The 27738-nt window shown below is 40.5% G+C and overlaps 2 protein-coding genes across 2 annotated transcripts; both read right to left on the reverse strand.

The window, feature by feature from the left end:
- Positions 1–2940: 2940 nt before the first annotated feature.
- Positions 2941–9020, reverse strand: chst12a (carbohydrate (chondroitin 4) sulfotransferase 12a). The gene is made up of 2 exons (XM_053493307.1): positions 8769–9020; positions 2941–4768 (listed from the first exon to the last, which is right to left on the reverse strand). The coding sequence occupies exon 2, from the start codon at positions 4734–4736 to the stop codon at positions 3426–3428; it is 1311 nt and encodes a 436-aa protein (XP_053349282.1). The 5' UTR covers positions 4737–4768; positions 8769–9020; the 3' UTR covers positions 2941–3425.
- Positions 9021–15516: 6496 nt separating this feature from the next.
- Positions 15517–26362, reverse strand: eif3ba (eukaryotic translation initiation factor 3, subunit Ba). Its single transcript, XM_053492868.1, has 19 exons — positions 26143–26362; positions 24587–24779; positions 23627–23746; positions 23391–23448; positions 21922–22050; positions 21660–21817; positions 19660–19791; positions 19455–19521; positions 19235–19281; positions 18860–19070; positions 18331–18403; positions 17686–17808; positions 17515–17593; positions 17278–17416; positions 17064–17189; positions 16894–16971; positions 16647–16755; positions 16081–16193; positions 15517–15990 (listed from the first exon to the last, which is right to left on the reverse strand). Exons 1-18 carry the CDS (start codon positions 26243–26245, stop codon positions 16093–16095), a joined length of 2046 nt encoding a protein of 681 aa, XP_053348843.1. The 5' UTR covers positions 26246–26362; the 3' UTR covers positions 15517–15990; positions 16081–16092.
- Positions 26363–27738: the final 1376 nt, after the last annotated feature.

Below are 27738 nucleotides of genomic sequence, written 5' to 3' on the forward strand. Positions count from 1 at the left end.
GAAAAGACTCAATTTAATGAAATGATTTCCCATCAGACTTACAAATGACAAATAAAAATCTCAAATTTGACCTGTTTATAAAAATATCTGTACATTATTCATATTTAATTTTTTGTGTGTAAACTTTTTAATTCTGTTTATATAATAAAGGCACCGCGAGCACCTGGTGCAGTGTCTCCTCCTCCGCAGTTTCAGATGGTGGTTGAGACTCTCACACACACACACACACACACACACACACACACACACACACACAGACACATATACAAACACACACACTGACACACACACTGACACACACCCTTACACACACCCTTACACACACCCTTACACACACCCTTACACACACCCTTACACACACACAGACACACACACAGACACACACACAGACACACACACACTTTATCCTTTGACCTATGACAGCCACTCTGTGCTTCACACGCTCTGCACATTAAAACCAGAACACATTCCTGATTCTCTGAAACCGCGTAAAAAAAAACAGAACTGTTCAAACACACGCAAACACCATGACGGTCACCTGATCTTAACTTCCACAAATATAAACAAAATTCTTCAAAAACCAAACTGTAACCAGCTTTTCGTGCTTTTTGAGTGTCGGACAAAGTTTTGTGCTTTACTAAACGCTCCGTATCTGCCGAGTCTTCGTTCAGACCGAGTGATAATCTAAGCAGGAAATTTTAACTAAACCTTAAACTTGTCGCTACACCTACAACCGGATGTTAATGACAGAAATTTTTGATCACGCCAGCTACAAGGCACACATGCTGGAACCAACAGCTGACAATAAACACGCTTCTGTTTAAATCAAAGAGAAAACAGATGATAAAAGGAGACGCCACGGTAACCACCCGAGCTCCAGCTCTTCACCGCGCCACCTTGATTTAAAGACACGTCCTACTGATTCCTGTGAAAGATCGAACGATATGTTCAGCATCACTGTTTGTTACACGGCAGGAACAGAAGTGTGGAGTGCAGATTAGAGACAGTGCTGCTTTTCTTCTCTTTTTCTTGTTAAATAAACATCTATTCCATTCCAATCCATTTGCACTCAATACATTTTAAATGAGGTCTGAAAATGTACGTTTGCATCCTGAGGTGGAAAATAAAAATGCAAATGCTGTGCAAAAACAAACAAACAAAAATAATAATAATAATAATAATAATAATAATAAATTCAGGTGATGTTTACACACGTGCGATGCTTACTGCTTCTGATCTTCTTATGCTACAGGACTGCAGTGCACTCTTTCCTTTAGAAAGTTAAAGGTTTGTTCTTCCAAAATAATCACTACAGTAATGTGCCAAAGGTTTGAGCCACCCCTCAATTCTTTATAAAAAAAAAAAAATAATATACATTAAATTTAAGAAATAAAACCAGATGTTTAACTGCGACAGGTAGCCAAGTGCTAAAGATACAATTTAAAAAGAGTTTTGGCGTCTGTGAGCTCCCGCGACCGGATAGCACGCGAGTCCTCCCAGTGTGTTACGCCGCTTCCTAACGGAGCGTGAGCGACAGTTCAGAAAGATTCTGTTTCCTGTTTTTTTTACTGGTGCAGATAAAAAAACTGAAAGACAATAAAAAGTCCTTCAGATGGCCTGGAGGATTATTTAAAAAAATACATTTAAGATACTAAAAGTCCGGCCCTGTGGAAGCTAAATCTGAAGAAATGAGTGGGGGCTCAATACTTTTGCACAGCACCGTATATCGTATACTATTTAAAAGCCATAACATTAAAACCACTGACAGGTGAAATAACATTGATTATGTTGTGATAAGAGGTGGGACAATTGGGAGAGTGTAAAGACCGGAGTGACTTAGACAAGAACTGAACTATGATGACGACAGGGTCAGAGCAACTCAAAAACAAACAAACATGATGTTCCCGGTCCACAGGGGTCACTCGTTCACTCACCCACCCACCCAGTCAGCCACCCACTCACTCGACCCCACCCACTCATCTTCTTTAACCCTTTATTCTGTATTCAGGGTCGCGGGGACCTGGCGCCTATTTCAGGAGACGTAGGGCACGACGCGGGTACACCCTGGACAGGGTTTATTACCAACCAAAACGTGGGGCAAGCAAGAACAACCGGAGAACCAGCAACAGATTCACAGGCAGCAAAGGCTTAGTGAGAAACATTGTGTATATGTGTGTGTAGCTTTAGAGCGGTCAGGGCGCCACAAAGTTGTGCAGTGACGCAGTGGTAAAGCACTCGACCCATCATCCAGAGATTGCTGGTTCGATTCCCGGATGATGCTGTAGCCTCTCGCAGTCGAGAGTCTGGAGAGAGCTGACTGGCCGAGCTCTCTCAGCGGGGCGGGGTAACACAATCTATGGCGCTGTCCTCCAAGAGTGTTTTGGTTCGGAGGAAACATGTAACAGACGAAGGTCATGAAGGTGACACAGACCCTCCCTGACTGAGTGGTAGTAGCAGCCTTAATGTGGGAGACCCCTAGTGGGAAGGATTGGATACGACTAGAAAATCCCCAAAAAAATAGAATTAGTTTGAGAAACATGACAAAGAGTTCTGGGGTGTTGTGCTGTCTTGAAATTGTACAGACCTTAATTGAGCATGTGTGTGATGTGCTGGATCAACAAGTCCAGGTGACTTACGGGACTTAAGGATCTGCTGATAACGTCCAGGCGCCAGATACCACAGCACACCTTCAGAGGTCTCGTGGAGTCCAAACCTTGACGGCTCAGAGCTGTTTTTACTGCACGAGGGGAACCAACCCGACGTTCAGCAAGTGGATTCAATGTTATGGCCGATTTGTGTACATTTATACAGGGCGGCCTGAAAGTCTGGATCTACAGTTAAACAAGCAACCGCTGTAATGCACTTTTCCATGCGTCTTTTAAATCTTGTGTACATGAAAAGTTCTATTTAATCTCCTATTGTTAGTTTTATATAATATATATATATATAGAACAATCGTCAGAATCCAGACTTTTGGACCGTGCTGTATGTGTGCAATAGGTAATACAGCAAAATATTTTACATAGTCTTTGTGCATTGTCCTTAATGTACATAACATAAAAGTGCAAAAAAAAGTTGACTGAGGACAAGATCCATTAAAAAATAATACTTAACAAAAAAAAAATCATTTTATGATTTCTTACAATAATTAACAGCTTTACAGTACAGTACTGCATGCTTATGGATGTGTTTCTGTAGTAGATAAAAAATATACATCTTCATACAGGGTACGGTTAAACCTCAGAACGTTACTCTGGATTAGACTCTAATAAACTCTTTCTAAAGGCTGTGTGATAAGAAAACCGGAGTGAAACCCACAGAGACAGGGGATACAAATAAGACCATAAAAATCTTCTTCAAAACCAAACAAAACAGAGTTAAAATAACCAACAGCAAGAAAATACTTCTCTGACCAGAACCAACCTTCAGTCATGTAAAAGGTTCTCGGGTTTGGGATACCCAAAGAGTCTGAAGTCGGCCTCATAGAGCTTGTACAACTGTCTGCGCGATTCGTAAGGTATGTCTGCGAACCAATCTTGCTCCCAACTGCTGACTGTCCTGTTGTGATGACTCGGTGGGAACTGGACAACGTTGTCCACACGCAGGATCCGCAAAAGATGCTCGGCGTCCTCGTCCAAGGTCTCCAGCTTTCCCACAAAGTCGTAATTTATCTGACAGGGGTGACACAAGCGGTGCATTTGCCTCCAGTGCTCGTTAAATGGCATTTCTTTCTCAGTGTTCGGATCTAACAGGTACTGGATAAAGTTGGAAAAAGTCGGTCGGATCCCTGCAGCGAAAGCATTCACCACCGACGCCGGCGGGTCGACGTAGTTGCTGTATTTTTTCAGCATGGTCACGGCAAACTTTTTGTAGAAGTCCTCGTTCTCTAGCTCGAACTTGTTGCGGTAGGCCGAGATGAGACGGACGAAAGGGTCTCGGATGAACAGGAACTTGGTGTACTTCTTGAGTTTGATTTTCATCAAGTGGCGAGAAAACTTGCCATAGCGCTTCCAGAACTTGTTGAAGGTGAAGTGCACGGTGCTGTTGTGGATGAGCTCGCCGGGGATGTCCAGAGGATCCTGGTAGGGTGCGCCGTTCACCAGCAGGCTCTCGCTCAGGACGATCATGATGCGCTTCCAGTTGGTGCATGCCACCTTGGGAACGTAGCAGTAGATGATCCCGTGTCGGTCGTCGACGATCAGGTGGTCCAGCTCTTTGTTGGGGATGTCGTCGAACGTTCTGTTCTTGCCAGGGAAGTCGAAGCTGCTGTTGCTGCTGCAAAGATCGTGGATCAGCTGCTTCCTATCATCCTGCCTTTGCTTCTTCTCTGTGGCAATTGGGGTCAGGTGAATCTTCCACTCGCGCCTTGGGACGAATCTTTCTTCTGGTTTTTCAGAGGATTGGTTGTGAGTCTCACCGGGGGGCGTTTCAGCCTTCACTTGCTCCGTCGGGTCGGCGGTGCCTTCCAGAAACTGGTTAACAAAAGCGTCAATGTCGGCCAGGAACGAGCCCTCCTTGTCTTCCTTGACCTTGTTTTTGGAAGCTGCGTTACTCTCGGGTGGGAGGCGGGACGAATGCGGTCCGGATATGGTGGTGTGCAGGTAAAAATGGCTGGCTCCAACATCGTCCCAATATATGATGATAAGCAGGATCATAAAGACGGAGCCCAGGATGAGAGAGATGCGAAACAGCCTTGTCTTGGCCATTTTACCTGGTTTGGTCAAGGAGAGTTCCATCCTCACCGAAGCTCCATATTACCGTGAGTCGTCTGGATGGGAAATCACAGAGAAGAGAAAAAAATTCATCATCCTTTTGGAATGTCATTATATATATTTTTTTTATCTTAGCATAAATACGAGTGATTCTCTGTGATGAAAGCCCTGTTGCTGTTTTTGACTAATATTTACAGTTTTATACAAAAACATGCAAATAAATACTGTAGAGCAAGGATGTCACAAAAAAAGAAAAAAACTATAAAGCAAATTAAACAGTAGTTGAATCAAAGTCAGTATTTGGTGTGACTCTTTAGTCTCCGATACAGTAGTTTTCTAAGGAAATGACCCACTTAGTTTTACTGAGCGTCCTGCAGAAACACACACATCTGAGAAATGTCACTGTCGTACGTGCTTCTTTTTTTTTTGCATGCATGCATTTATACAACCATATTGAAATGTTTAGCCTGATAATCTCAATCTGAATATCAATCTGAATATAAAAACAATAAATTCTAGTTAAGAAAAGAAGATACTCACACTTGCCTTTTTACATAACACTGATTTCTTTTCTACGGTGCTGAGCTCAGGGACGGAGCAATCATTTTTAAAGGGGGAAATTATGGGGGGGGTGAAAACAAACTGGGGTCTCAATATTACATAAAGATAATTTGAAAAAAAAAAACTAATTTTAAGTAAGTACATAAAAGTATAACTATTTTGGCAGTAAAATGTAGGTATTAAATGCACTTTTTATTTGTTGGATCAGTAAGTCATATACTGTATAATGAAGGTCAGTGAGGACATGCAGATATGTTTGTTGTTCACGATTTAGACAATTCAATTTTCAGAAATAATGGCCGTTTTGTTTTGCATTTTGATGTAAATACCCCAGGTTTATTACCTAATGGCTTTATAAGATTTTGTGGTTTCCTTCGACTAAAAACTTAAATGAATGTCTGGCCAACTATACAAACTTTAACACTCAATTCATAGAATCACTCGTATCGGTCTCGTCTCTGTCCTGCACAACTTGACTTTACAAAACTAAGAAGAAAAATTTCAAATCTAATACCAAAAGTCACAGGCAGTTGAGAGTAAACTGGATTTACACCTAGGTGCCTCCAGCTCTGTTATAGGAAGCTGGTGTTACTTGAACTGAGTCTAACCCTGAAATAATCATTCTTGAAGGAGCCGAGAGATCACGAGTCTATTTCACTAGCGAAAATGAAGTGACGCGTGGGACTGAATTATGTTTTGCTTGCTGTGAGTGATCGTAGTAGTGCGATTGTGCCAAATTACGTCGGGACAGGGGTAGCTCAGTGCGTTTAGACGAGTTACAGATCGGCAGGTCGTGGTCTGAATTTCACTGTGCAGTAATTAAGATGTGACGGGTATAAAGGCTGGTTTAAATAGCTATAACGCAGGACTGATCGTACACAAACTTTTGGATTCTGAAATGGTTTCTCACGCAATATGTTTATTGTTTTTACAGGTAAGAAGGTTTACTGTAAACAGATTGGAAAACAGCGACGCAGCACTTGACTAAAATTACAGAGCTATGACAGCGGAGTTTATAAAGAAATAAAACACCAAAAAAAAACCTGACCGTATTTACAGCTATCCTGTACATGATCTTTGATTAATTCATATCATTCATGAAATCAGTTTTGTGTTTTTTTTTATTCAATGTATTATAGAACACTAACACATTCAGTGCAAAGAGATTTACTGTTACAAAACAAAAGAATAAACACGTTAGCTAACTGACTAAAACTGAGTGACACAAATCGTTAATAATTAGCTAATTACATAGCTACAGCATGATAACGCGACTGTTGAGATTAAAGTAGATCACACAGTAAATCGATAACTTTTATAAAACTTTCAGTGTGTTTAAAAAAATGATAATTTTACCTTGAGCGTAACATGAGCTAACAGTGAAAATAAAACGCTAAAAGATTTATCCTGCTCAGGGTGACGGCAAATCTGGAATGGGTCCCAAAATCCCCTGGGTGTGAGGTCACAGGACTTACCTCAAATGTGATGCCAGGTCATCAGAGGGCACCACACACACACACACTTTTTTTGAGTAACCAAGTCAGCTACGTCTATGTTTTTGAGCGACGTAAGGGAACCTGTGAAACTCGACAAAGACAGTAAACCAAGCTCAGAATTAAACCCAAGGCCATTAAGCAGCGAGGCGACACTGCAACATCATGCACCGTGACAGAGGGGCGGAGTTTTAACCGGAAAAACATATATACATATATATATATATATATACATACATATATATATATATATATATATATATATATATATATATATATATACACACACTACCATTCAAAAGTTTGGTGTCACTTGCAAATTTCCTTGTTTTTGTTTAGTGATTTATTTTCTACATTCTACAACAATACTGGGGATTTCAAAACTATAAAATTAGACATATGGAATTAGGTAATTACGTAACAACAAGAAAAACAACAGTTAGTTGTTATTTTAAGACACAGAGGTCAGCTTTTCTGTAATAGTTCTTGCAAGAACAGTATTGTCAAGTGCATTTGCAAATATATATATATATATATATATATATATATATATATATATATATATATACAAAATGCATTTAACATTCCTTTTTAATCTCTCAAAAGCCACACTAAAGTTTCCCACACAGTTATTTATTGTGGTACAAATTAAACTATGAAATTGAAACATTGCTCTTTCCTTCTCTCACAATATCCCCTTTCATTTTTCTATGAGAGAGAACAACCCTGACGTTCTTCATCTAGGCGAGCTGTCGCTCAAAGTAATAATAATGTCTTACGTGTTTAAATATTGTATTGCATTTTGGTGTGTATGTTTTATCATAAAACTGTGAATGTTTATTTAATTCAAGTCAATTTTATTTGTATAGCGCTTTTTAACAGTTTCCTCCCACAGTCTGCAGGAGTTAAGTGGTGTTCCCAAATCGCTGATAGTGTGTGTGTGTGTGTGTGCATGCTCTGCAATGGACTAACACCCTGTCCACAGTGAACCCTGCCTAGTGCCCAAAGTCTCCTGGGATAGGCTCCGCCCCCTCGCAACCCTGTATTTGAATGATTATGATTAATGACTAAGTTCTTCCTGGGTTCACTCATGTAGCTGAGGGTTCTCACATCCCGATCTGTTAAATAGCATAGAGACTCTGATTGGTTAAGGCTGAAGAGTGTGTTTTATGACATAATCAAACGTTTTGTTCTTTTCATTCTGACTATGTGAACGCTTTGACGGTGTTTATTCAGTCATCTTTGCAGGGTCACAAGGGCCTGGAGGCTTTGGACTGTGGAAGGAAACCAGAGAACCCGGAGAAAACCCGCCAAGGATGAGGAGACCATCCATTGTGTTAAAAAAAATTATGACCAGAACACAAATCAGTACAGAAAGCAGAAGCCAAATACCTGGCTTTTCTAGGTGTGGCTTTGGATTGGTATAAATGAATGAATGCCCCCCCCCCACACACACACACACACTCACAAACACCCATACAAACCCCCACCACCGTCACAAACATCAAACAGGGGTCAGTCAGGCATTTGTTACATTTTGAAACATTGTTCTGCAGCTCTATGATGTGGCTCCTGTCGAACACTTTAATGCTTTAATTCTGCTCCAGACAATGTAGCTCTTTGACTCTCACTCTCTCTTTCACTCTCTCTCTCACCCTCTCTCTCTCTCTCTCTCTCTCTATTTATCTGTCTGTCTTTCTAAAGGAGGCAACAAAAACCTGATTCTGTCTTCAAACACCTTATAAAGAAACACACTGCTGTCTTCTTTATGTACTCACATCTGAGTTTAAACACACACACACACACACACACAGTCAGTGCTAACACGTTTCAGAGACACTTTTTCCCCTCTCCATTAGAAGTCTCTCTCTCTCTCTCTCCTGACACACACACACACACACACCCGGTCTGCTCGGAGACACACGGAGTGTAAAATGGACTCGGTTCGGTTACAGAGAGACATTAGTGTTAAACATGGCTACAGACTCGGTTACACACTCACCTACAGACCTCCACCCAGACGTCGTCGTCTCCTCCGGAATGATGTGCGGCTCTCTCTCTCTCTCTCTCTCTGTGTGTCTCTCTCTCTCCGCACGAGATCTCACCCCAAACCTCGCGAGAGTTCAGTTAAACCGCTGCTCCCGTTCCACGACTTCATCCAGTATAACCGTCAAGTTCATCTCATGTCCTAAAAATATATACACCTCATTACAGGCCAAACTTCAGGAATGGAAAATATACGTGTGTGTGTGTGTGTGTGTGTGTGGGCGGGATGTGGCGTCTAAAAAAAAAAAAAAAAAACCCGACCCGCTTCCTCATCAGGCGCGTGAGATAACGGTTATTAAGAAGAAACATCTACGTCATTAAACAGGCTCCGCCCACAAGACACTTCGACACTGTAAAATAGATTAATTCTGGTTTGGATGGATCTTTATGTTATTTTTTTACGGTTTAATTTATTGTTAACAAGATTATTAATAAGACACAGTTCCTCATTTCCCACCACTGCTTTTTCAAAACGGTGTCATTAAGCAGGAACTGTACAGTCTGTCCAAAACTCATACACACACATACACACAGCTCTAGAAAAAAATAAGAGAGCACTGCAATTTAGTCCAGGAAACTTCCGGAATGTCATCAAGAGGAAGGTGGAGGATCACAGACACTGAGTGAAGCTGAGCTGTTGTTCCTTTATTAAAGTCACCCAACAACTCTGTGGAGACAAAACACATGAAAGCTGTAACTGCACATCGGGGTCATTATTCCACCAAATACTGACTTATTAATGTCATTTAGCCAAAGCATTAACACCATTTGTTAGATTTGAGTTGTTAAAGCTCTGCACATTCTGCATGATCTTGGGTTATTTTTATGTGTTGTGATGTCATTTCCTATAAATATACACTCTATATTCAATTCAATTTTATTTCTATAGCGCTTTTAACAGTTGACATTGTCGCAAAGCAGCTTTACACAATCAAAAGAATTATTTAAGTTTGTAACAAATGTGAATGTGTGTGAATCAGAATGATCAGATCGTCCCTGGTGAGTCGAGTGTAACGGTGCTGAGGGAAAAACTCCCTGAGATGGTAATAGGAAGAAACATTGAGAGGAACCAGACTCAACAGGGAACCCATCCTCATCTGGGTGATAACGGATAGCAGGGATTGCTTTGCACTCACACTGTGTGTTAGGAGGCTGGAAGTTCAGTATAACAGGAGATTTGGAGAAGTTCATATGGAGTCCAGGTGGTTTTTGGAGACTCAGGTAGACTGTAGGAAACTCCACTCCTGAACTATCCAGTGACTGAAGTCAAGAGACCTCAGAGAATAGCTGTCTACATCAGCCAAGGACAGGACTGTCTTCATGGGAAAGTGGAACCATCCCCAATCACCACACGCAACCCAGACAGAACATATCTCGTCCATGTGACGAGATCTCCAAACAGAAGAGGGACACCAGGACGAGTCAGACAGGTCCAGAGGACATAGGGGGTCTGGATAAGTGGCAGCTCAGGAGAGACATATGTAGTGTAATTCTGCTTTGGGACAATGCCAATTGTTAAAAGTGCTATACAAATAAAGAAAGAAAGAAAGAAAAAAGAAAGAAAATGAGGGACAGTAAAAGAGGGAAAGAGAGAGAGAGGGGGAGAGAGAACAGGAGAGGGGAAAGCAGAAGAGGAGACATAACAGTTAGGTCTGGTTGCAGTCACATAATGTATAATGTGAATGTATATTTACTGTAGAGAGTGTATACGTTATATTGAGTGCAAGCAGGGACTCCGGCAGGACTAATTATGACAGAAGGAAACACAGACCTGAGGGGGGAATTGAGATGTACTGTAAAGCAACCAATCACCTCACTGTCAACAAACCGGAGTGATCAATAAGAGTGAGGAGAACAGCATCTAAACATACCAGTTCACCATAATACTCTACGTCCATGAGTCCCCCAGATCTGCCCCTTTACCTAAGGCTAATCTATTTATAAAAATGCTTGATTAAATAAATAGGTATTTAGCCTGGACTTAAACACTGTGACTGTGTCTGAATCCCGAACATTAATTGGAAGACTATTCCATAATTTTGGGGCTTTGTAAGAAAAAGCTCTGCCCCCTGCTGTAGTTTTTATAATACGCGGTACTGATAAGCAGCCTGCATCCTTTGATCAAAGTAGGCGTGACGGATCATAAGACACTAGCAGTTTCCTTAGATACTGCGGCGCGAGACCATTTAATGCTTTATGGGTCAAAAGTAATATTTTAAAATCAATGCGAAATTTCACAGGGAGCCAATGGAGTGAATATAAGATAGGTGTGATGTGCTCATATCTTCTGGGTCTAGTGAGTACTCTTGCTGCTGCATTTTGGACTAGCTGAAGCTTGTTTATGCACAATAGTTTATGTTACAATAGTCCAACCTAGAGGTGATAAAAGCATGAAATAGTTTTTCTGCATCGTTTAGTGACAATATTTCTGAGATGAAAGAATGCTATCCTGGTAATATTATGTACATGAGCTTCAAATGAAAGGCTGGAATCTATAATCACACACTATATAATCTTAATCTTCATTGGCAAACCCCTGTTTATATCTTTAGGAGAAATATTGTCAACAGTACACATAAAATTCAACAAAACTGTTCATCTCATCAACACATGCACCTGTAAGGAAAAAGGAACATAAGAAACTGATTATTTTGCAGCCCCCCCCCCCCCCCCAAAGCTACAGTATAAATGATATAATATTGAAAAGTAGATTTTTTTTCATAATTCAGTTCAAAAAGTGAAACTCGTATGCAGTATATTATATAGATTTATTTCAACTAATAATGTTGAAACTGATATAGTTTAAGTATTGATTTCTTTAAATTTGGATGATTCAGCTTACAGCTAATAAAAATCCAAAATTCAGTGTCTCAGAAAATTAGAATACAGTATTATGAAAAAGTTCAATATTGGAGACTCATGGTGTCACACTCTAATTAGCTAATTAACTTAAAACACCTGCAAAGGTTTCCTGAGCCTTTAAATGGTCTCTCAGTCTGGTTCAGTGGGCCACTAAAGGTCATTGCTAAAGAAGCTGTTGTTTACAGAGTGCTGTGTCCAAGCACATTAATAGAAAGTTGAATGGGACGAAAAAATGTGGTAGAAAAAGGTGGAGAAGCAAGAGGGATAACTGCAGCCCTGAGAGGATTGTAAAACGAAGATCATTCAATAATTAGTGGGGAATCAACAGGAGTGGACTGCAGCTGGAGTCATTGCATCTCGATGCCACCTCACCAGACGTATTGGGGACATGGGCTACAACTGTCACATTCCTCGTGCCAAGCCACTCTTGAACCAGAGACAACCTCTGAACCAGAGGCGTCTTACCTGGGCTACGGACAAAATGGACTGGAGTGTTGCTCAGTGGGTCAAAGTCCCTTTCAGAAGAAGTCTTCGTTTCATTTCATATGGGAATCAAGGTCAGGACCAGGGCAGGACTTGGCACCTGCCCACACTGCCAAAAGTACTAATACCTGGTTTATATATATATGTAGGGAAGATGTAATATTGGCTTCCACACACTAGATGTTTATTCCGTGTAAGTAATTGTGTGATGAGGCCCCTTCTCTAAATTGATGATCTTGTTGTTTAGCCTCAGTTGTTTTGTTCTTATGAGAAGGTGAGATGGCAGTTTTTTGTGCTCATAATAATTTGTGTTATCTTTGTGTTATCTAGGTTAACCATGCACATAATTTGAAGTAATTATTTTAATGATGGAATGTTTATTTAAAGAGATGTGGCATTAGTTTTGATTTTCTTTTTTTTAATTATACATCATAAAAATATTGTGTTTTAGTTCATTAGTTGTTATGGGGAGATCTGTGTTGTTGGATTTGAACTAGTTTAGTTGTGGCTGCATTTGTAATATTTTGTTTTATATAATATTTTGTAATATTTAGAATTTTGTTGTACTTGCATTCTATGGTTAACTGAAAGGAAATTTACTCAGTTATGTTTTTATGAGAAGAAGAAGATTGCCTGTTTGTCAACTGAGGCCTGATGTGGGGGAAAAGCAACTCAATAAAGAGAGAGAACTGCCCTGCTGTCGATCCAGCCACAAATGGTGTCCTCCCTTCTTCTTACACACCTAACACAACGCAGAGATTCGTTCGGGAGAGTCAAAAGATGTTTGATGGGGTTGAGGTCTTCATAGTCCTTGCTTTGTGCACTTGGGCTCAGTCTTGTTGGAATAGAAAAAGGCCTTTACCAAACGGTTACCACAAAGTTGTATAGAAGCATACTGTAGCACCGCCCAAGATGTCTTGGTATGCTGAAGCATTAAGATCATCCTTCACTGGGGATAAGGGGCCTGACAAACAACTAAATTTAATAATTAATCAAAAATACTTTTGTCAATATAGGGTATCTCTCTGTCTTTTATTTATATATAAAATTGGTGGCTTAGTGGTAGGTTTCTCACCTGCCATGCGGAAGCCCTGGGTTTGATTCCCGCCTAAACCCCAGCCAGTGAATGCAGTGCAGGTCCCAAGCCAGCCCCTTCCCCAAGTGGGAGGGGTCCATCTGTAATAAAACCTGTGATTGGATGGTGCTGTGGTGACGCCCTTAATGGGAGCAGCTGAATAGCATATGTGCAGGTGTTAAACTTCCCAAAGGTATGGCATTATTATTCAACATAAAGATCTTCACTTGGGTTGAGGTCATGACCTGGTACAGGATGTCCGAGTGTTTCCTGACACAAACCTTTGGAAACTATGTTGTTATAAACCTCTAAGTTTCAGTGAAGTCAATTGTACTCTTAGTTACAGCATACAGAGAGAATTTTATGCCTTGAATTTTGTAGTGAAAAATTACATACAGTGCTGCTTACTATTATTGGCACCCCTGGTTAAGATGTGTTCTTAGGCTTCTAATAATTTTTTTTAAATTGCAGATGCATAATCTCAAACTGAAAATTGTAGAAAAATCCAACCTTTAACTCAAGTGACTTATTTTTTTTTTATTCATGACTAAAAATATATATATTTTAAATCACCTGTTTCACAATTATTTCTACCCCTAATAATTCCAATAAAATAGGTAATTGGGGCATATTTGTAAAATTATTTTTACTGTAGTTTATAAAGTTGATCAATGTCTTTTTTTCTTTAAATGAATTTATGACTTCCTGTTTCCCTCTGGTATACAGTAAATATGACATGCCACAGAGGCCTATTTCTCTTATCCACTCTTCAACATGGGAAAAACAAGAGTAACCCTCATTCAGGTAAGGCAGATGTGCGTCAACCTTGATCATTCAGGCAGATTACAAGAAAATAGCCACTCGCCTAAACTCGCCACCGTATCTACAGTCAGAGGAATCATTAAGAGGTTTAAAACAACTGGAACAGCGACAAACAAGGCTGGACGAGGACCTGAGTTTCTCACCACCACACCCAGTGAGTAGGATGGAAAGTAAACAAATCTCCAGAGCTCACTGTTAGAGAACTGCATCAAAAAGTGGCATCTTGGGGTCACAAAGTCTCCATAACAACCATTAAACACTATCTACATGCCAAGAACCTGTTTGGGAGGCAAAAGAAAAAAAGAAAAGAAAAAAAAACCTCACATACATAAACACCTGGAGTTTGCTGGGACTTGAACTGGGACCGTGTGCTGTGGTCAGATGAGACCGAGATAGAGCTTTTTGGCAACAAACACTGTCTGGGTCTGGCGTAAAACAAAAGACAAGAGTATGCTGAAAAGCAGCTCATGCCCTCTGTGAAGTATGGTGGAGAATCTGTGGAGCTGTTTCTCTTCAAAGGCCCTGGGAACCTTGTTAGGGTGCATGGCATCATGAACTCTCTGAAATACCAGCACATTTCAAATCTAAACCTGATGGCCTCCGTCAGAAAGCTGAAGATGGGTCGTCCTTGGATCAGCAGACATAAAAATCAAGAAATGTTTCTGGAGACATAAAATCAAGCTCCTCCCAATCTCAGTCCCCAGACTTCAACCCAATTGAAAACCTGTGGAGTGAGCTGGATAGGAGAGTGCATGAGAGAGGACTCAGGATGATCTGGAAAGATTGTGCAAACATGAATGGTTAAAGATCCCTCTATCTGTGAAATGTGATAGGAAGAAATTAAGTGCTGTCTTGGGGTTGCACAAAGTATTAACATCAGGGGTGCTAATAATTGTGGCACACATGATTTAATGTGTTAAAAAAAAACTGAATAATTTAACAAGTTTGGATTTTTCTCTTTTTGCATTGTAGTTCTACATTGTTTAAAAAAAAAAATAGAAGCCTAAGAACACATCTTAACCAGGGGTGCCAATAATAGTGAGCAGCACTGTACAAGTGTGCTGTGGTCAGGAGTCTATTTGGCCATATAGTGTGGAATTGCAGGAAAAACTGCAGACACCACAATCAGATAAAGGACCAAAGTGCTCTAGTAAACAATTGAAAACAAATAATACGGCCCACTTTGAGAGACAGACTGGGGTGAGATCAGATCACTCAACAGCCACAAGGCAGGGAAAAAAGCCAATGTAAGGACGTGCGAACTAATCATGACTCACAAAGCGTGTTGAGCAATGCTGTAAAAGCATTTAATTTGCCCCGACATGTTTCATTAGCACAAGACAGATTACACAGATTATTGTTCGATACCCAGAACCCTAAAGTAACACATGGAGGTTTTTTTTTTTTTCTCTCCATGATTTTTCTACTGTAGATTAAAAACACACCAACACCTGACACCAGGTTAAATTGTATTTATACTTTATTACCTTGTTGCACATTTAATATCAGGTAATCTGAATGGAGGAGGATACAGCCCACTGTAGCGCACACTAGAGTACATGTTAACCCTATGAAAAATCTCTGGAAACAGAATGTCTTTCTTCCACGTGGAGATGTAAAAACCTTCCGTGGCATGCCGAGTCATGATTACGGGCCTTCTGACGAAGTAAACGTTCAGCTCAAAAGGCGAGAACCAGAGGCCAAGTGCTGCTCAGGGTGAAGGCGGCAGGATCAAAAGGTAGGTGAATGCTCCCGGAAGCTGGATATGACGGGAGCAAAACAAAAAGAAAAGCAGCAGCAGAAGCTGCCGCCGCCAACAGTGGTACGAAATTCTCCTTCCACAGCAACCAGTATTAAAAGGCACTTGGCTGGATGTTAACAAGGAATTTGTTGGAGAGATGGGAGAGAAGCACGGTCCTCGAGAATTAAAACGGTTCTGCCAGAGAAGAAAAGCAGAATGAGAATGAGAGCTTGATGTTATTGACAGAACAAAATACTAAGAGCAGATATCGGAGAACTTTATTACCTGCTTGTGTGACTACAGATCTCCGATTGGAATGATTTCTTCATTGATGAAAAACTCAATGGTCTCCTCTTCCCAGTCATCAACATTACTTTCCAGTTCATCAGTGTCCACACCTACCGAGAGGACAAATGATTTAAGACAATGAGCATACACAGTGTTTAAAGGTTATTTTTAACATCTGAGAACTTTTCGTAGTTAAGAACTAGCTCTACTTCATGTTTTCTCAATCTCAAAATCGATGCAGAGAAGTGACGAACTGTCACAAACTGAGCGAGTTATTTCCTTCCAACGTGAACACTGTACATCTGTCACATCCAAGAGTTTTAATACAGACAACTTGAGTGCTTTAATCTTAAATAGTGACAAACTCACTCAGGATGTAGAGTTATTCGACTTCAGTAAGCGTGTTTATCCAGTCACGTGACAATACTGTTATGTTTAGCAAAAAAAAATGGCGAGCAGGTGCTAAAATTGTGCCTGCACTTCTTTTTTTTTTTTCCCTCCCCTGCTTGTATGATCTAAAAATAGATCCTGACAAGTGGGTGTATAATGTGTAAGGAACGCACCTCCTCTGAGCTCGAGGCGGAGATCTCTCTGCTCCTGATACATCTTCATGGCGGCCTCGCGGTACTTGCGGTAATCCTCCATCATTGTGCGCCTCTTGTCGACCAGCTCCTGCACAGCACACGGGACAGAACTCGGTCAGCCAGGTCCGAATACAGGGACCAACAGTACAACTGAAAAGTGTTTTTTTTTTTTTTTAAATGTATATATATAAAAAATATTAAAAATGTATATAAAAAAAGAGCTGACCTTTGAAGCCTTCGACTGGCTGAGTCGATCTTTCTGCTCAAAGATCTTGGAGTATTTCTTCAGGTCTTTCTTGATTGCCTGGAACATTTAGAGAAATAAGAAACTCTGAGTGCTGGGGCTTCGGGTGGCGGCGGATGGTTTTATTAAAGTAGATCTCGATGCGCTCTCACCTTGATCTGCTCCTGGGAGAGGAGGGACGGAGGACGAGGCCGCCAGAGTAGCTGACAGAAACGGTCTTTGTTGTTTTTCTGCAGCAGTCGCCCTTGAAACGTCCACAGCCAGTATGCATTGTCCACCTACATTTGTGTTAACATTTGTATTGTTGAATTGTAAGAGAAAAATGTATAAATTAACAAATAAAAGGCTCGCCCTTCAAATAATGACCTTGTGGCTCCACCAAGAAACAGAGGTGACGACGAATCTCCCGGTTGGGTCCCACTCCACATCAGAGGCCATGTAATGCTCAGCGATGTTCATCATGGTGCAGTCTGAGGTGTCTACAAACGCCAGAGCGCCGTTCATGCTGCCAGAAACAAACAAATCAAATGAAGCGAGCCACGAAAAAGTGTGGAACCTTCAAACACGTCTCGACTTGATGTGTAAATACACTCAAGTACCAACCTCCTCAATCCAGCCAAGACCAAGAACTGGCCCTGAGGGCTCCAGAAAATGCTGTTCGCTTGCTGTTTATCAAACATTTCTGGGGTGGGGGGAATAAATAAGTGTTTAAGTCTCTTTTTAAAATTCTTCACAAAAACAATGCGTTGTCAGAGACATAATGCAAACACTCACTGATCAAATCTATTTTGCCATTGCTCTTGACGTGGTAGAAGGACGCGTTGATCCTGGGGGATTCGCCATGCAGCACTGCAAACCTGCTCCCGTTGGGCTCCCAAGCAAAGGCGATGATGCCCTCTGCAGCACAGAGAAGAAAACACGTTTGATCATATTCATGATAAACATTTATTATGCATACACTGACAATTTGCACATTTCATCTCTTTTCCTTATTCTGAATTGCAAGTGTGCACTTTTTAGCATCTACAAAAATCCCCCCCTTTTCTCCTTACTACTGTTTGTGCAACTTGTTGCTGCTGTAACAATTTCCCTCAAATGATCAATAAAGCACTTCCATCTACCTAATGTACATGGGAATACTCTTAATGGTGTCACGAGATAATAAAAGTGTCTCAGTGTCAACATGATTACACAGAAATAAAACCAAACTTTAGTTTATCCACATCAGATTACAGATTCTTTCCTTATATCCTTTAGTACACAGGGAAAAAAAAAGAAATCAGGATAGTCATGAATCTGATACAGAAGCGATGAATAAAGATTCAATAGACCTGGGAATTCTGTTAAGAAATGAAGTTAAAATAATAACAGATGCATATAGGTTATAATGTGAGCAGCCACCCTGGTGCACGCGGTTACCTTTCATCTCCACAACGTCCACAGGAACCTGCTTCTCCCTCATCCGGAAGATCTCAAAATTCGTGACTATTCCCTAAAATCAAAGTTTTTTTTTATTTATTTTCAAACTTTACAGAAAAAACACAAAAAAAAAACGCAACAAAAGAGAACACAGAACCAAACCCTCCCATCCCCCAAACACCAGACAAACACAAGGTGCCATAACAATCAGATGTCCATAAAAAATAAAATAATAAGTAATCTTCACACACACTTCCTTTACAGTACAATATTATCTGCGTTAATTGCGATATTATCAGCAAAAGTTAAGAAAGACTGCCAAATACTATAAAATGTGCCAGTAGACCCTCTAACTGTATATCTAATTTTCTCAAGTTTAAGACAGTACATCACTTCCCTTATCCAGTGGCTAAATGTTGGTGGATCAGGGTCTTTCCATTTAGTCAAAATTAGTCTCCTAGCCAAAAGGGAGCGTTTGTCGTCAGTATTTGACCCAGACCCGACACTTTAACGTAAGCAGTCTTTGTACCTGTGTTCCCTTTGGAGTCCTGTCCACCTTAACACACAGGTAGTCGCCGTTCTTCTGCCAGTGAAGTTTGCAATCCACGACGTTAAACAGGTTGCGCACTCGGATCTCGTTCCTCGACGGGAGCTGCATGAGGGTCACCCTCGCCGGGATGTCTTTGTCCTCAGGAACCCAGAACGCAATGATGTTATCGCCGGGGGACCAGGAGAAATCTCTGTACAGGATTAACACCATGAGGGAGGGCATTAACAAAACCAGGTCTCACACACACACAAATAAATAAATATATATATATATATATATATATATATATATATATATATATATATATATATATATAGCACAATATACCATTACTGCTTCATAGTTTTAACTTACTTAATTCCGTTGATTTTCAAACTCTTCTTATCCAAAAGACCCATCGACTACGAAAAAAAGCAAAACGTTAAGAAAAAATTTAAATTCAAACTAAAAATAAATCATACCGAGTACAGAGATAAATCTGTAGATCAGCATGTAGGTGAGAAAAAGAAGAAGAAGAAGAAAAAAAAAAAAAAAAAAAAAAAAAAACACATGCGTAGTCATGAGCAACACACACCGGTGTCTCGTAGATGCTGAGTGTGTCCTGAGTCATTCTAGCGAAGAACTTCCCGTCCGGACTCCACCTGAGAATAAAAAAAAAAAAAAAAAAATATATATATATATATATATATATATATATATATATATATATATATAACTAAACGGAAACATAAACCACCACACAGGGTACACACTGCACAGAAAACTGCACATATACTGACTTGAAGATGGGCCAGTGGGCGGAGCTCTCGCAGTGGAACCCCCTCTTCTTCTGGCCGGTCAGAACATCCCAGATTATGATGGCCTGAGGATCATCCTTCGTGTCCATCAGGGGACTGAATGTGACCACGTACCTGGAAGAGGACACGGCGGAATCAAGTGTTTAATCTGACAGAAATTAAACAGCACATAAAGTGTTTATCAAACTCAGAGGCAACACTAGGCTTCCCCTCATTACCAAAAATAAATACCCCCCCATATCAGAGCTCGAGTGGATGAAGGTAAAGACAAGTGGGAGGAGTCATGTGTCCCCTCTAAGTTACAGATCAGCACTGAAGCTAAATGTGATCATGATCACGTTACACAGACACGGGAATGAAACATGCGCGGGAAAAAATATTTATTTTCCAACAAGAGACAATCAGTTTAAGCATTTACATGGCTCATACTTACATATATCGGACGGATTATCAAAAGTTTACACACCCCTTTTATTCCAAATGAGAGTTTATTCTGATTCTGTTCCATGCAGCTAATCCCATTGGGCTGTTATTCAGGTTATTAGTGGAATATTACGATCCAGATACAGTACCAGTCAAAGGTTTGGACGAGGTTGAATTTATTTTCTACATTCTAGTACAACATTCAAACCTATGAAATAACACATATGGACACCACCACCAACAGTCAGTTGTTATTTTAAGACCCAAAGCTCGGCTGTTCTGGAACAGTTCTTGCAAGAACAGTATTGTCAAGTGCATTTGCAAAACTACAGCTACTGAAAGGCTGTGTAACTTGTTGACTGTTTAGATCTTTATTTTTCTGCCAAGCTATTGCACCACAGTAAAAAAAAAAAAAAAAGATTTTGCAAGCACTTTGCAGAAAGTTGAAGCGGTTTGTACTTTCTGCAAAAGCTGGGATATATTTTTCTGAAATTTACACCATTTAACTGCAAACTTTATAAGTCAAATCTCTTTGCTGGTTAACATTAAACACTATGGAAATAACCTTAACACAACATATAAAACTGTGATAGCCAGTCTGCAGTAAACGAAAACATTTCGAACCACATCGAAAATGTACAATTTAGATTATTACAGATCTACTGTAAAAGATTATTATTCTTAAGACATGCGGGAATAACAACTTATAGCATTACTTTCAAAAGAAAAATGTTCAATGAAATGATTACAATATTTTTTATTTTATCCTTTAGCATGACCAACTAGAGCTGTGACATTCAGTCAGTCACATTCTTTACATCTTTTGACTTTATGGGTGATTGGTGCAATACTGCCACCTACTGGACCGGAGCGCGGAGCTAAAAGACTGACATGGGTGAAAGGTTTAAACAAAAATATCTGCACTGTGTAAGAGACATATTTCAACACATTATGCAGCTCTTCAATGGTTATTAAATACTTTTATCGTATTTAATACTTTAAAACCAGTAAGAAATATAGCTGTTTGTGATCAAATCAGATCGTAAACGTTAGTGATACTGAATCCATTTGAAAAAGGCAATGACAGAGAAAAAAAATGGGCAAAAATGATGGGCAAATCTGGCGGAATCCTGACCCCAGCTCCATGACTGGAGTAGGTAAAAAAAAAAAAAATAATACTAATTTTACTGTGCCGTAAAGGTACATGTGAAAATTAACTGAATAATGACTAATTATTTTTTAGAGGCGGTTAATATGTTGTTGTCCCTCTACAGTCCTACAAGTGGCGTAAGGCTAAACTGTTCACACAGCACGGCTTCCTTATTTGCCAAGTTTGTTTAGAATTATAACAAAATCTGACAATCAAGATGTTAAAAAAATAACGATACTTAGAATCAAAATACAATTCGAATCAGCACCGAGTTATCGTGATAATATCGCATGGGGTCGTCTCTGGTCACCCAGGAAAGCTTTGTAGCACATTATTGTATCAACATTCTCAGGATGACGTAAACACACACACACTTCCACTCTACACAGGCCATGTAATCTCCACAAACCTCTCACAAGGGGAGAAGTCGATGAGCTGCACCCCCTGATGGCTGAACCTCTGAATCTGTTTGAACTTCTCGCCGCCCCACAGTGCGATGCCTCGCTGATGGAACGTGGCTAGGTAGGTGCCTTTGGGAGACCAGCGCACGTACGTTTCTGTCCAGCGCTAAAAGAAAAACACGTGCACATGTTTATTAGATATGTATTTTTAAAAAGAGCATACAGTACACCAGTGTGCACTAAAACAGAAGAGAAGTCAACATTTCTTACCGCCCTCTCCTCCACCTCAATGGGTTCCTTGACGTCGTTGGAAAAGATGCCGGTTTTCTCACCAGAATCGTAGATCACGCTGTACTGGTCGCGGCAGTCCGGGTCCTCCATCCAATGGCGGAGATTCCCCTGTGGGGCAACAATCAGAATTAAACACTCCTGCCTTCAGCAGAGACTGAAAGATCTGGAGAGATGTGTGCATCAGTAACAAATAAACATGAGAAGCTGCAATCTATAATACTTTAGCTTAGCTTTCCTTATTAGCCAGGCTCCGTACACACTCACTAACAACATCTGAAGCGTCGTGTCCCTGCATTTATTTTCGTAAACATGGGATTGACTCGGCCTGCGTATGATCCACTTCCACCGCCTTTATTCTCATACAGAGCTAAACTGCCCTCCCCACCCACCCGAAAATTAACTGACATGTTCGATTCACGTGCACAGCTGATGTGTGCCCACGCAGGGGTGGGGCTAATCACAGGTATGTGTGTTTATGTACACAAGTAAGTGATAGAATGAGTTAATGCCCTGCATGAAATTAAATAAGACTTTCCCCATGTTAAACATTAACAACGCGGTCACCACTGATACTGTGCCTGTGCTGAAACGAACAAACCAGTGTACTTGTGTCACTACAACTGTTTTAGTATGAATTTAGATGTATGTATTATAAAATAAATACGACATGTGCAACCCGTGTTTTTAAATCGGCGTATGTGTGTATAATAAGTGCATTTGAAACTAATTTGCTTGCAGAGTTTGGAGAAAATGGCAAATCGGAGGCCTTTAAACGCCATAAAATGCGTTTCCAAAAACAGATTGAAATGTGTCGGAAAATCGTTTATCAAACAGAAAACCAGCCGATACCCATCACTGTCTGACCGACCGGTGCATCCTTATTATAAAATAGAATAAATCATTTAAAATTCAACTTGAGTCAGCAAGGCGACACATGAATCAACACACAAGAAGAATCACGATTCATAACAAAGACATTACAATCATGCACTTCAATATCTTGAATTTTACAATAAAGTTTATGATAGTTACAATATCTTACATTTTTGTGCAATAACACCATTTTACACTGTGCAGAATTATCCTAGTGCAATTTGTTTGAAAGTGTAACCAGTGTATCATTTTTTTTCCTTTCGTGTTAATACACTGTACCTACCCTACTTACTATCTGCACATTTTTCTATGCTGCTGTGACAAAAATGTCCCCACTGTGGGACAAATAAAGGTACATCTGATCTCATCTCATACTGTTAATCTAACGTCTGTCACTCATGGGAACGCGCTACAAAGCTGTTCACACAAAAAAAGACTACACAGTGCCTGAAGAATATTATAAAAATCTTTTCTTTGCAACATTCTGCCCCCAAACGTCCACATATTTCCATACACACACAAACAAGAGTCCAGGACCCAATCCGATTCCTTACTTTTGTGTAAAAGATACTCACAAAATCTTTAAAAGGCTGCTTCTCCGGAGCTTCCCATTCATCACTGATAGTCATGTACCTGAATAACAAACAAAAAAACTCCATTCAAGTAAATAAATTCTTTACATCTTCACTGTGCACGATAAAAAAAAAGAAGAGACAACATCGTACATAACCAGATGCATTACAGACAAAAAATAATATCCGCTTTATTGTTTCATTTCATACAGGCTGCAATAAAGAGAAACGCAGCGTACTTGTCGAAGTCAGTGAACAGGTTGACGCGGAAGGTGTGCTGTTTATCCAACTTGTAGCCATCTGCGTTCTTCACCGCTTCCTGTGCATGACTCGGGATGGAATACTCCAGAAAAATGTACCTGAAAATTAAAACAAATAAATAAAAATCTACATATAGATACACGTCTCCATATCTCATCTAAGGCAAAAAACAAGAAGGAAAAGAAGTCCAGGGAGAAATATTATGATATAAATAAGAAAATAGAGAATATTGGGCAGTTTAAACAAGACGATCCAGTCGATTAATAACAGACACAGTCATGATGCAGAGACACAGAGTTGGAATAGAGATTTTGGGAGAATTTGTACACAGTATTTATAAAATCGTAATACAAAATACAACTCAAATCAAATGGGCTCCTAGGTATCGTGATATCGTAATAGCTGGTTCCTGGTGATTTTCATCCGCACTCATCCGTGTGTTGTGTAGTTTTTCCTATACTTAAATCCTAACACACTATATGACACTAGCGAACTAAAAACAGACAGGTTTATGTTTAGACCATGCTAACATCTGCACTTCAGGGCCTATAGATCAGACTTGGCTCCTGAGTGGTGCAGCAGAAATGTGCTCAGTGTGTCATGTGGAGATCTCGAGTTCCTGGGTGATCCCACAGACGTCTGCTGCTGCGAGAGACTGGATCAGAAAGCAGATGGCCCACGCGCTCTCAGGAGGGTAGGATGGTACACACGCATCTCACTCCTTCACCAGAAAGTTTAAAAAAGCGGATAACTGATTTTCCACAGTTCGGCACGATACATCACTGGAGGAAGGACGTGTTAACCTGAATGCTTACTTTAACTGTTGGAGTTCCCTAACAGAGAGAATTTTCTCCTTATAACCGTCACTTCCGGATCGAATGAAGCATTCTGTAAAGCCACTTGATACACACACACGTATTATACATCATCTTACTTACCCCTTGGTCTTCCCATCTGCTTCTGGATAGAACTCGTTGGTGATTTTGCCGAACTTGGAGAAGATCTTGTGGATGACGTTCTTTAGTTTCTCCAGACGATCAGGTCCTACTTGGGGAACGTTGTCGACAACGACGACAGAGTCAATGCCATCGGCCTCCTGAGGTTGCTCTCTCAGGATATCTCCCAGCAGCTCTGCAGGGGCAGAAATTAAACTCAGTGAATGAGATACACAAACATAGTGACTCTCACCACATTTTAGTCCCTTTTAGAGATTTTAACTCAAATAGCTTAGTGTAGAATTATTAACGAGAATTATAAGATTATTAACCTAGTTAACCCAGTGTAAGTATGTGTCCAATGATGTAAACTTTAAAGCACTTTTTGTAAGTCGCTCTGGATAAGAGCGTCTGCCAAATGCCTAAATGTAAAATGTAAATGTAGAATCTAGTGATTTTTTTTAAAGCAGGTGTTAGTGACTCTCCAGAACTTGATACAGCTCTCCAGGTCACATCACAGCAGTAGCACAAGTGGAGGAAGACCGATAACGAACCTTCACACATTTTCCCAACAACCCATCCCACCCAGTCATCAGTTTAAACTCACTTCTTAGAATTAAATCAAGTCTCTGTTTCCTTCACAAATTACACCATTTCATCCCTCTTTTGCCCCTCCTGCATTCTTGAAAGTGTGAGTTTAGTTTGTCTTGGTGAGAGTTTAGTTCGTTCTATAAGACATCAATTACAATATTTTTTAATCCAATACAACTTTATTTAATTCTTTTTAAAAATTATTTGAAATTAAAATAACGGTATTAATAATATACAAGCGAGAATCTCGCCACCTAGCGGCAATTTATTTGCGCGTACTTTAGTTATCTTCCCCTGTAGAGAGCTAAGAGCGCGCGTCACTGAGACCACTTCACTACAGGTATAATCATTACCATAAAATAATAATATATAATCAACATAAATAAAATAAGAGGGGAAATGTGCAGATAAATGAGGTGCAGAAACTAAACGCGTATGTGTTATCTGGGGGAGGGGGCGAGGCGCCAGGGTGGTGGTGCTGCTTTAGGGCAGATAAGGCGAATAACCGACTCTCACAGCTCACGTTGCCAAACCTGAAGCTAATCGTCAAAATCAGAATACTTAACACAAAGCTAGCACTGTTCATACACGGCTAGAGAGCGCTAAGCTAACCGTGTCAGCCCTGGACGCCATGTTGGGTGGGCTGTGTCCCAAACCGCGACCTGCTCACTACACAAGTGCACTACCAATACACTGCTTAACGTAGCAGCGCGAGCATATTCAGCAGCGCGCTACATAACTACTGTGGTGTCATTTGGGACACGGCCCAGGGCCTAAGCGCCATGAAATCGGCTCGTTTCAGCTAAACAGATTGTACAATAGCTCGTAACTGTGCACGTCAGAAACAGTCTAGGGAAATCTGTGGAAAGCGAACTGAGTTTAGTTTGATAAATAAACGTTTTTCAAGCTGGTTTTTGGAGTTTATTTGCAGCTCGTGCGTGATGGCGCGTGCCTGGATAAAGCCCTACCCTGATCGCTGATGTCATCCTCAAAGTCCTCAGGGTCGCTGAACGAGGGCTCCTCGCCTTCATCAAACTCCACTTCAGCCTCCATTTCCTCCGTGCCTCTCATCGAGGTGAATTATCCCGCACCGCTAACGTTACCGCGCTCTGTTACACGAGCTTTTCTCTCAGGACCATGTGCAGCACCGCCGGCACGCACCACCTAGCGGCAAGAAAAGGAACGAACCATCTGAGGGAAACCCGACTTCACCCGACCTGGCATCAGGGCATAACGTTGGGTAAACATTTATAAGATATTATACAATATTTACATATTAAACGACTTTATAAAACGTATCAACGACAATTTAAGTGTATTTTGCCATAAAATGATGCTTGTCTAAGTCGTATCTAAGTGAACCCCCCCTGTATATGTGAACTTGGTATTTCCCTGTACCGACTCACTTCCTGTGCGTCTCTTTAGCGCGAGATGCGGCGCACAGATTGTGCGATATATATACCATATACAGGCGCGATAGCTGGCTATGAATTATACATATGTTGAATTTGATGATCAGCGCATCTGAGCGGAAGTCGGTAGCTCTGAGTAAGCTGACGTGTTTCCTGAGTGAGAAAAAAGAGAATAAAAGACGGGTAAACATTTTCTGTAATAAAAGTGCTGAGCTAAAGATGCACATTATGACAGTTTTTTTCCCCATTCTTTTATTACAGATTAAACTGAAGATAATAGTAATAATAGTAATAATAATAGTTGTATGAGTATTTAAAAAACGCTAAGACAGGTCAGCTGTGATCAGTGGCTGCTCATAATAAAAACAGATCAAACCCATCTTGTTACAGAACAATGAGTCTAACATGTGTTACATTGCGAAAAGTATACGGGCACCTGATGTTCAGCCACAAGAGCATTACTGAGGTCAGGTGACGAGGTTGGGTGATGAGGTCTGGGGTCCATTCAGCTTTCCAGTTCATCCCAAAGGTGTTCACATCATTCATTAATTTATATTCTGTACCGCTTTATCCTGTATACAGGGCCAGTGTGGCAATACATGACTTTGACACCCAAAGGGATCATGATATCACAAAATATTTTTTCCCCATCTTTAATAGATTGTAATGATCAGTGTTCATTATAATTTGAATTATCTGTGTTTAGTTTGGTTGGGTGTACAGGTCACTCGAGTTCTTGTCCATCACTGGTAAGTCGTGTCTTCACAGGGCTCCCTGTCCGCAGGGGCATTGTCAAGCTGGAACAGGTTTAGTTCCAGAGAATTCCTTCTACAGCATACAAAGTCATTATAGACAACTGTATGGTCCCAAATTTGTGCAAAGAACTATATATGGGAGTGATAGTAAGGTGTCTGCATACTTTTGGCCAGATAGTGTATCTTAGTGAGTTGTTTAATACAAATTCTCTCAAAGCAGATTTTCACACAACAGTGCTTAGCAGGTAGACCTGTAGATCGTAAATATATATACAGATGGCACTATATATAGTGGTGGCTCAGAGGGCTAAGGCACTGAGTTACTGATCGGAAGATCGGCAGTTCGATCCCCAGCTCGATTACCACGGTTGGGCCCTTGAGCGAGGCCCTTAACCCT

The sequence above is a fragment of the Clarias gariepinus genome, chromosome 3 (assembly GCF_024256425.1).
Source record: "Clarias gariepinus isolate MV-2021 ecotype Netherlands chromosome 3, CGAR_prim_01v2, whole genome shotgun sequence".
Lineage (NCBI taxonomy): Eukaryota > Metazoa > Chordata > Actinopteri > Siluriformes > Clariidae > Clarias > Clarias gariepinus.

Coding starts and splice junctions, on each gene's coding strand:
- chst12a (XM_053493307.1), bottom strand. CDS start 4,736: ATGGAACTCTCCTTGACCAAACCAGGTAAAATGGCCAAGACAAGGCTG.
- eif3ba (XM_053492868.1), bottom strand. CDS start 26,245: ATGAGAGGCACGGAGGAAATGGAGGCTGAAGTGGAGTTTGATGAAGGC. Junction 21,818..21,921: donor TTGAGGTGGAGGAGAGGGCG/GTAAGAAATGTT, acceptor TTTTTCTTTTAG/CGCTGGACAGAAACGTACGT. Junction 17,809..18,330: donor GGACGTTGTGGAGATGAAAG/GTAACCGCGTGC, acceptor TCTGTGCTGCAG/AGGGCATCATCGCCTTTGCT.